The sequence below is a fragment of the Aquila chrysaetos genome, chromosome 5 (assembly GCF_900496995.4).
Source record: "Aquila chrysaetos chrysaetos chromosome 5, bAquChr1.4, whole genome shotgun sequence".
Taxonomy (NCBI): domain Eukaryota; kingdom Metazoa; phylum Chordata; class Aves; order Accipitriformes; family Accipitridae; genus Aquila; species Aquila chrysaetos.
The window spans coordinates 29170097-29180096 of NC_044008.1; the positions used below are offsets into that span (position 1 = coordinate 29170097).

Consider the following 10000-nt stretch of genomic DNA (forward strand, 5'->3'; position numbering starts at 1 on the left):
GTATTTAATCAAGGATATGCTTTTTCCATGTATTATACATTCTAGTATCAAACACTGATTTTAACACACAAGAAAAAAAATGAAAGTGAAAAGCTCAGAAGTGTACGAAGGTACACATATGAGAGAGAGAATGTCTCGTCGTAAGCCAAAAAAAAGCAGAAGAAACAAGTCTGAGCAGATTACAGTTTGCATCATATTTAATAATAAAAATCTACATTCACTTTAGCAATATTTATAAATTGATAAATATCGACAGTAAGATAAAAAGTTGCTTACGTTCTAGTCATACATCTTCAAAGCCGACCTGATGACTTGTGACAGCACCCAATCCATTTATCACCAAGTATGTATTACAATATATTATAGAATACTGTCATTCTCTCTTGATACATGGATGAGGAACAACTCCCTGATTTAAGTCAAACTTCTCATTTCTATATAAAGATCACAACAACATAGTTCATCAATCCAGGAACAGTACTGTCCAAATTCCATATAATTGCTTGCAAGAACATAATGAAGTCTATTATTTTAGCTTATTTACTTTCTATAAATCCACCAATTTGTGATCATAATGCTTGAACAGGATGCAAATCATACGTAACTTAAATTTCTAACTAAGCCCAGTTGCTCTTTGTACACAGCCTAAAATTTCTCATGTTTAACTTTCCTCAGTACATATTCATGCCACAGTGAAAACTTATTTTGTGATTTTACTCAGCTGATATAGCCATTCTTAAGAATTAGCATCTCTTTACACAGCTGCCCAGCTGAAGGAAATGTATTAAAACCAGCAATTATTCACTTACTTCCTTTAGAAGAAGCTATAACAAACTTGATTTGTTTATTTGAAGGCCCCCAATAAAACAACTCAGAGAAGCCAAAACCAGAACGTTAAACTATGTCATCAATACATTATATCTTGCACATATTTAAACAATAAAAAAATCTGAATAATAATAACTGCAGGTACAATGGGGTGTGCTCTGTTTTTCTACTTGTGAAAGTTTGTTAGGCAAGTCACATATTAAAAATAACATTTTAGAGAGTTACTACAGTGACAATAATAAAACCAGCCATCATTTTCCTCTTAAAACATATTTCAAGAGGCATCTGGTCAAAAACAGAAAAAAAAGAAATAGAAAAAAAGAGGAAGAAAAGCAAAAGTAGCATAAAGCTATGCCCATTATCTAAAGGACATCCTACTGCATGTTTACTAGTGTTTATGTTTCACATCAACATATTTTATAGAAGGATTTATATGTCTAACTCAAGTTGTATTTAAATCCTATGGTGCAGACCCTACCATAAAATGCCTCTTGAGTCCTATTAACTGTACCCATGGTTTTACTTTGCCTGTCTGCTTATTTAAGATCTAATCACAGTTTTGAAGAAAAGATTGTCACTTCTAAGCCTGTCCCCTCAGAACCTGTCTGTTATTAGTACTCAACTGGATATTTTCATCTTCAGTTGTTATTCTCTGTGGTCTTTGCAAATGCTATCTACTGGAATCTGTGACTGTATGGACAAATTGGCTACAAATGCCTAGGACTGCTGCTTTGAGAAACATGTAAGTGGCACATTATTCTGTCGGTATTTTTGTGTTTTAAAGTGTTTCACTTAAGTTTAGTTTTCTAAACATTTTCACCAATTAAATACACTCTCAATAAAGATTTTAAAATGCTTTTATAATCTGAACACCTGAATAAAGGTGATGGCATGCTTTTCAATGAAAACAATATTAAATTTATATATATATATATGTGTGTGTATATATATAAATTTCTATGGAAATAGTATATATGCACAGTGTACATATACAGATAATAGTGTGTGTATATATATAGGTGTAAGCCTGCTAAGAACTTAATGAAGACGCTGAAACCTGTATTTCCTCAGACTATAATACTATAAGTGCTCAATTGTTAAAACAGAACACACTTGAATTTGAAGCAAGGCACAGATTCAAGCCTTAACAACTTCTCATATTTCAATCCACAACTATTTAATTCTTCCACATTTTCTGTCACCATTTAAAATATTTAACTACAGATGTAGCTAGTGTACACTGCTTAATTCAGCACTGAGAATGATTCAATTTTAAGAGCTATTATGACCTGTTATTTCAGAGGCCCGTACACATGCAATTTATCTATCGTGTTAAAGCATGTTTCTACAAAACAGGATTTTTATGCTATTTTGTCTTAGGGGAGACAACTTTCCTTCCATTAATGCAATACCTGACGTTGCAATTAAAAACCTCACTATTTACAGATGAAGTGTTTGAACTCCAGAGGTGCTGGGTGGCCTCAGCAGGTGAGAGGACCAGACACTGACGACTTTCAGGAGTTCAGAGCAGGTACTGGCACTCTGCAGAATCAGACCCCAATTGTTTACCAAACAAACCATTTGGGCTTCACTGCATTAGTGCAACCTGCATCCCCTGATGGGGAGGCAACCATTTCGGTAGACAAAGTAGAAGGAATTACGTTTGTGCAGGTTTTCAAAGGAAAAGAAATCTTGCACTGACAAAAATTAATCGATTGCATCTCATAATTAGATGGCGTCAGCAGCCAGACAACGGTTTAATTTTACAGTTGTGAACATAAAAGCAGTTCTCCACTAACTCCCCGAGAAAGCAAACAGACAAACTTAAAAAGATGTTTTTAAAGCGAGAAGGGAAACATACCTACAGAAAAGCTGCTTCTCTCTTTTCCCATATTTTCGAAATCACCCATCCCGGTTACACTCGCGCACACACGCGCACACACAGACAGGCACACGCTCTTTTTTATTTCGGTGGTTCTGAACTAACCGGCATTTTTTATTTACACCTACGGCAGCAAAGCATCTTTATTGTGAGAAGTCACTCTGGTCCCTTCAGCCCAGCTCCGACTTTGGAACAATTCCTCGCAAGCGAAGCGAAGTCTCAAGTAATGTGGCCCTCTGGTGGAAAGCTCTGCATCACCTCCTACGCCACCGAATCGCACCGTAAACTAACAGATTCTGAAAACATGCACTGCAAGGCTTCGGCACAACTTTTATAAATACGCCACGGGATTTTAATCACCAGGCGAGCGCGGCGGCGTGCGGCGGCATCAGCGAGACGCTGCCGCCACGAGAACAGGATCCTTGCGTTTCAGCGTTAACGTGCACAAAAACAACAACAAATAACGCCCCACGCTCTTCACTTGCACGACACTTCACATTCAGCACGCGCAGAGGGTCTGCGGAAGGGTGCCCGTCCGCAAACAGCCCTTTATTTGTTTAAAAACAAACAGGAAGCAAAACAAACTTACCTGCTGTTGTTGCAGATGCAGCAGTTCTACTGTGCTTACTTCAGTGCTCGTGTCACCACTTGATCTTCCATCTCTGCTGCCAGCATCTAATTGGCTGCTTAGAGTGCTCATTCCATTTTGATTCATTGAACTGTTGCTTATTGTCTCTGTCGCAGATTCCTGCATCATGACTTAATACCTAAAAGTGATTAAGAAGTATCAATTAACACACGCGTTACACCTTCACACTTCCATTATCAAGATGTCCCTCTCTGCCAATTATACAGACAGCATGTTTAGAAGAAGAAAAAAGCCTCGTGGAGCCGTTTACCAAGAAATGCGATGCAAACTCTGCTTTCATACATACAGCTACTAATCACCGGAATTATGGTTTCTATAAGCAAGCTTTGTGTGCTTACATTTAACGGCCAAAATAACACACCATGCACGCAGCATGGTCAATAGCATTTATGAACGACTACGTTTTAAAGTCTACCTATAAAACCAGTTTAAATGAAGGCACGATTTCACACACTGCTCTATATTTCCTATTATCTAGCTTTGACAACCATGGATGACTATACAGCCTTATTTAAAATATTCACTATCTTGATTCTGTCAGAATTTTACAGCATATCTTATGCAAGGCTGTTGTTTAATGATGCACAGCTAATCATACAAAATTAAAATTTTGTAAGGGTGTTACAAATCATATGGTATCAACCAATGATAAATAGTATAATGGGCTTCTCCTTTTTTGTGACTAAATAAAATTTTGCCTCGGAGGCATTTTAAGAAAAAGCTCCTGCTGCAAACACGTCAGATATTGCCTATTTTTTTAATCAAACGGCTGATATTCATTTATTTTTCTGACATTTAAAACATTTAATACTGTCCTTCCTGGGAAGTAATTAAGCTTATGCATGAGCAGCAATCAAACTGTTCACTTGAAGATGACTTAAAACTCAATTTTAACATAGGCAAATAAATGAAAGATATAAAATTAATTTTCCAGGCATGTATTAGATATGAAAGCTGGAAATAAAATCTATCAAGAATATCACTAATGATTGTGCTAAAAACAGCATAAATTATGCATATTACCTTCTCTACAGTAATAAATGTTTTATCATTTTCACTGCATAAATATACTGTACTTTCAGGATAGCAATGAGATGTCCTGCCAAGATCAGTTGAAATCTTTGCAGTAAATAAAGAACCAACGTGCCCTTACAAACCAGAATTTCAAGGCGCATTTTGTATCTGTAATATGGAAAGGTCAATGTCACTTCTCAGAGCCACCAAAGTCCTCTCCTGCTCTCGCAGGGTCAGAACGGACCTCACTTTCCCTCACCCTCACTCCCAACGCACGGAAAGAGTCCCCACAACAACCTGGCTGAGCTGTGACTTTAAAAGACACCTCTGAAGGGAGAGGGATGTGTAAGCAAACTCGTGAAAAGAAACAAAGCTTGCTGCTTAGCCTGATTATTGAACTTAGTTATTTGTTCCCTTGCAAAGTATGAGCAATAGCCTTTCTCTGGGGGGAAAAAAAAAAAAAAAAAAAAAAAAAAGGCAGGAAAAGGATCATTACAACTTCAAGTGCGTGCATGGGATATTAATCAAAAAGCTGTATGAATTAACGCAAACAAGCGCCTACAAGATAAAGTGAAAGTATATATTGTGTGAAGAAAGTTAAAATAGTAAAAGATGAGTTATTTAAAGATGGTTTGGTCAAAAATAAACAGGATGCAAAAAACCCAAACACGAACACAGTTAACATAAAGGAGGGCAGCTGTTATAGCCCAGTAAACAACAGCAGCAGCAGATGTGTTTATGAACAAACAGCCCTTCCTAAACACTCTTACGAACATCAGCGAAGAAAAATAATAGAAGTGGAAAATGTGATACACGCAGTGATGAATTTTACACGGCAAAAACAAAGCTAATACTCTTTTCTGAGATTAGGCAGCTAATAAGTATTCAAATTAGGCATAAATTTTACATGTACAATGTTTAAAATATTCAGAGAAAAGGGTCTGATTGCCCTTAGTAGTTATATGAAAATTCTAATGCGGGTATGCCACAACTGTGGGAGCAGGCAGCCCTTTCTGATTTTTACAATATTTACTTTCAATAAAAAGACATGTATATCAGAGTGGAAATCTATTTAAAACACTTCATCAACTGTATCGTTACAAGGATTTGGAAATTCGGGAAATTCAAACATTAATCCTCTTTTAGTCAAACAAAGATTTAACCAACAGACAGGTTCATCTTTTACAAATTCGAATATTAGACAATAACAGTGGTACGTTTAGCCAAGCGCATTAAAAGGGCAAAGGGGTGTAAATGTTAGATAATCAAAACATTAGAAAACACTCAGAAATTTAATAAATACATCACCCCCCCCCCCCGTTTTTACATCTCTCCGACTCTTTCACTACAATTAGCAGAGAAGGGTTAAACATCTTCCAGTTCATATTAACCAAAGGGTTTTATGTCTTGTGGATTTTGTATCCTTGCAAAGCCCCAGAGTGTAGTTTGGGCTCTGCATTTTAAGTTAAAGTGTCTGTGAGCCAGCAGAATCGGCTTTAACACAACATGACCAGTAACACTACTCTGGCAATAGAAAACAACAGATCCGACCCAACAGCTGTGTACAGAGAGAATGAAACTACAGAGTATCAATGCTAGAAAGGGCAATTTATTTGGAAGTGAAGAAATACTGAAGTATTTATATGAAAAAGAAAGAGTCCGTAGAATTCTATGTTAAAAATAAAATGTTATTCCTAGTTGTAAAAGGGTATTTTTAGAAACAATACTGAAACTTTGGCTCGAGCAATGCTCTGTGTTGGTTGTCCACAACCCCCTTCTCACTGCCGACAACTGAAAAAGGGCTGCTGGAAAAAGCAAGAGCGCATAATCTTTTCCTTTTCCCTTGTTTTCTCTTGCATACATGCACACGCGTGTGCATACATGTGTATCTGTACACGTGTGTGTACGTACTGTCAATTCTGAACCCTCACAAATTAAAGCACTGAAAACATCTAAACAAGGATCATTTCTGATATCTATGTACCAGTAATTTCAGTTATCGGTGGCAGAATAATCTGCACCTGCAACATCTCACTAAGCAAACTAACATACTTTTTTCCTTGCTTTTACAACAGTAGTGGGGGTTGTTAGCATAGTAATCATAAATAAATACAAAGGAAATAGAGCGACTGCCAGATACTGAGGCTGAAAGTTTAGTATTTCAAATAGGACAAGAAAAAATACACAGGTCCCTGTTTACACACATTTATACACATTCACACTTCCTAATCCTTCTTTTTTTCTCTTGCTGTCACACTCGCTGTCAGTCATGAGCGTGCCTACACAGGCACGCACGCACACACGCACCCACACTCACAGACACATACGTTCACCAGCACCTACTTCTGCTGCGATTCCCAAACTCTTGTCGCCAAAGGTGAGATACAAGCTCTGTTACCAGGTATTTTAAGCAAAGGTATGGGGAAAACATTTGCTGCTCTCTGCAAGAGAGAATGAAACCGTAGATTATTTTAGCGTGTGGTTGCTCTGCAGGTTGAATGCCTAATTCTGCCAGGGTAACCAAGCAATCACCCGTACCAAAAAAAGAAATACCGGTCCCGTGAAGTTAGAAGCTACAGTTTTACTTTTCTCCCCTGCAGTAAACCGCAGGTTTTCTGTGCACGCGTGTGCGTTCTAAGCCGGCGAGTCGCTGTACAGATACTTATTCTCTACACCACTTCCCTTTTGAAACATTAAACTGACACTGGAACTGACTGCACAAGATTGCATTTTCTCTTCCTAAACAACTTGAATTGAAAGGTTACTTAGTGTAACAATATTTACTTGCAGAATTGTGTTGTTACCAAGGGTATAATGGATGGTGGCTATGCAGGTTTACGCAAGAATGAGTGAAGCATGAGGCATTAGCCATGTGTTTGACATGTTTCAAATTGCTATAATCCAGCATTAAACACACCCAGCAATTCATGCCATTTCTTGCAGCCATAATCTTGAATAAAGCGTGCACAACCACTTATTATATAAATTAGTATATGACTCCCTGTTATAGTCACAACAGTGCTTTTGTGTTTATTTCGCATCGAGACGGGGTCTTTTATTTGTACAAATAGCAGGATAGAGACCCGTAGCTCAATTAGACCTCCTTACTTTATGACAGGGCGTACCGAACGCCGGGCTGGCGGCCTTCGGTTCGCCCTGCTAGGCAGAGGTTCTGCTGGCGCCCGCGGCCCCGGCGCGAAGGGCGGCTACTGCCGCCGCCGCCGCCGGCCCCGCCGTTCCCCAGGTCGCCGCCCGCGCCGCCGCCGCCGCCGCCGCGCCGGCAGGCGGGAGCGGGTGCGCGGCGTGGGAGCTGCCGCCAGGGGGCGCCGCGGGGCCGGCCGGCAGCCCGCCCCGCCCCGCCCCGCCCCGCCCCGGGGCATGCTGGCCCTGCCCCGCCCGCCCGCCCGCCCGCCCGCCCCCCGGGGCGCGGGCCCGAGCCCTGCGGCGGCCCGGCCGCCCTGCGCGGCAGCGTCCCGCCTGCGGAAACAAACGGGAAGCTGACCGCCCTCCGGGGGCCCGTCGGGCCTGTCCCCCTCCGCGGGAGAGCCGCCGCCTCAGGCCCTCAGGAGCGGCGACGCGGAGGTGGGCAGCACCGTCAGAAAGCCCCTCCGGAAACACCCCTGTCATACTGCCCGTAGCCCGCTCCGGGGCCAGCCCCCCGAACCACGGCGACGTCCCCAGGCCCGTGACCCTACTCCACGGGCCGGCGGGCGCCCGCGGTGGCCCATCCACAGGCCAGGCGGACCTGTAGCGCAGCGTGGAGCCGACCTTGCCCGGCGCGCCCGTGCGTTTACCTCGTTTCACTTCCTAAGACACGGCCTAGGCTTCGGCCTCTTAACACTGGCCTACGATGTAAAAAGCAGAGTTCAGGAGCTAGGCTTAAATAACGGTAACTTTTGTGCTCCGCTGGAATTAATTCATCATTGACACAAGGCACAATGCATCTGAAGTCTTGCGCTGGTGTGTTAGAAGTCTTTAATACTTAAGATTGCCTAATAAATCAAAATGCCAAATATGAAGGACATAGCTGAATGTGTGAGAACAAAAAATTAGACAAGCTAAGAGAATACTTGTAAAGGGTTTGGTTTGGGTTGGGTTTTTTTCCACTTTATCTAAAACATTTAGCTTTCAAAGCCTGAGTTAAGCAGAGACATAAATTACTTCATTCTGTATTTTTTAAATATGTAGGTAAATGAATATGATTAAAACACTAATTAGGTCAACTGCTATCGAAATACTGTAAAATGAAGTACCTATAGTAGTAGGTTTAATATACTGCTACCTACTCAAATAAGTTTTCTCTGTAAAAAGGTAAAGTATGCTCTAACACCTTGTGCTGGAAGGTCTTTCAGGAAAACAGAGCTTCCAGTTGTGAGTTACAGGATGTACCTTAGCATAATCGGAAAGAATATGTACGTATCACATCGGCATCAGTGAGCGAAGTCAGCATGTTTGATGAGAAATAATAGAATTTTCATGGTAAAAAAAAATCATCTCTTCAAAGCCAACTAATCATTTCACTATTTAGAATAACCTCACGAGCAAAGATGGTAGTTGTGAGTAAAGTTAACAGTTCAAAAATGGCTAAAAAGGGCAGTGATGGGACAACAGAAGTGGCACAACACAGAAAGCAGTGCTGTTGTGATGAATTTTCAGGCTGTAGTACAAAACTTTTAAGTGGGCACTCATATGGTGGGTCTCTGAAGGCCATTTCTGAACACAGATTTACAGTAGAATTGACAACTAGATATTTGCAAATTATCACAGATGAGATTTATTTACTAGAGACAAGAGCCGGCAGCTCAGCACCCCCCTCCTCCCCGGCCCCCACCCACACAGAGTGCCAGGTAAAGAAAAAGTGCATCCTTCCTGCAGCATTCTGTCTTAACAGGTGCACTCGGCTGGCATGAGAAGGCTTTAGGAAATCAGATGAATTGACTTGTGCTAAAGTTAACTGCAACTGAAAAAACAAGCATTGCCTAAAAATATTTATCTCTATACTATAAGCCACAGTTTTTCCCACTGTCTGTGTACTACAGTTTATTTATTTATCAGATGTTTAAATGAACCAGGTAAAGGTATTGAAGGTAGAGTATCATATTCAATTTTACACTAAAAGCTATCCTGCATTTTAAAGGCTGTATCTTTCCCTTTCACGCCATCTCAATTCCTCAGGACTAATAAAAATAGTAGGTCAGTCCTGGGCACAGTAATTCATCTGCTTTCTAAAATTCAGGAATATGTTACCACACTCATCCGATTATTAAACAACAGTTCACTTCCTCAAACAGCAAGTAAGGTCTAATTAATTTCCACCTGCTATTTATTTTTGCTTTGTGGGAAAAAAAAATCCCTACGAAGGCCCGTGTTACCTATATGAGTAATCTGTACAATATTGTAAGATGTGTACCTTACACATAGGATAGTGGCAAAAGCCTGCTAGAGTGCATTACCTACAGCCCACACAGAAATGAGCAGCCAATTTCAGGATAAGATTCTTATTTGAGCAACGACAGCTTGGGAAACCCCACCTTGGAAAGCACACTCCTCTCACTCCCTCTCTCTGTATCTATCTCCCTCTCTTTCCCAGTCTTAAAAAAAAAAAAAAAAAAAAAAAAAAAAAAAAA

The 10000-nt window shown here is 40.5% G+C and overlaps 1 protein-coding gene across 1 annotated transcript in view; it reads right to left on the reverse strand.

Annotated features, from left to right (window-relative positions):
* The window catches only part of FOXP2 (forkhead box P2), a 437299-nt gene that overhangs the window by 192704 nt on the left and 234595 nt on the right, over nucleotides 1–10000 (reverse strand). Inside the window, exon 4 of the mRNA XM_030015359.2 lies at nucleotides 3300–3477. Within this exon, the coding sequence (XP_029871219.1) occupies nucleotides 3300–3467 (168 nt within the window). The 5' untranslated portion in view covers nucleotides 3468–3477. The remainder of the gene's footprint in view (nucleotides 1–3299; nucleotides 3478–10000) is intronic.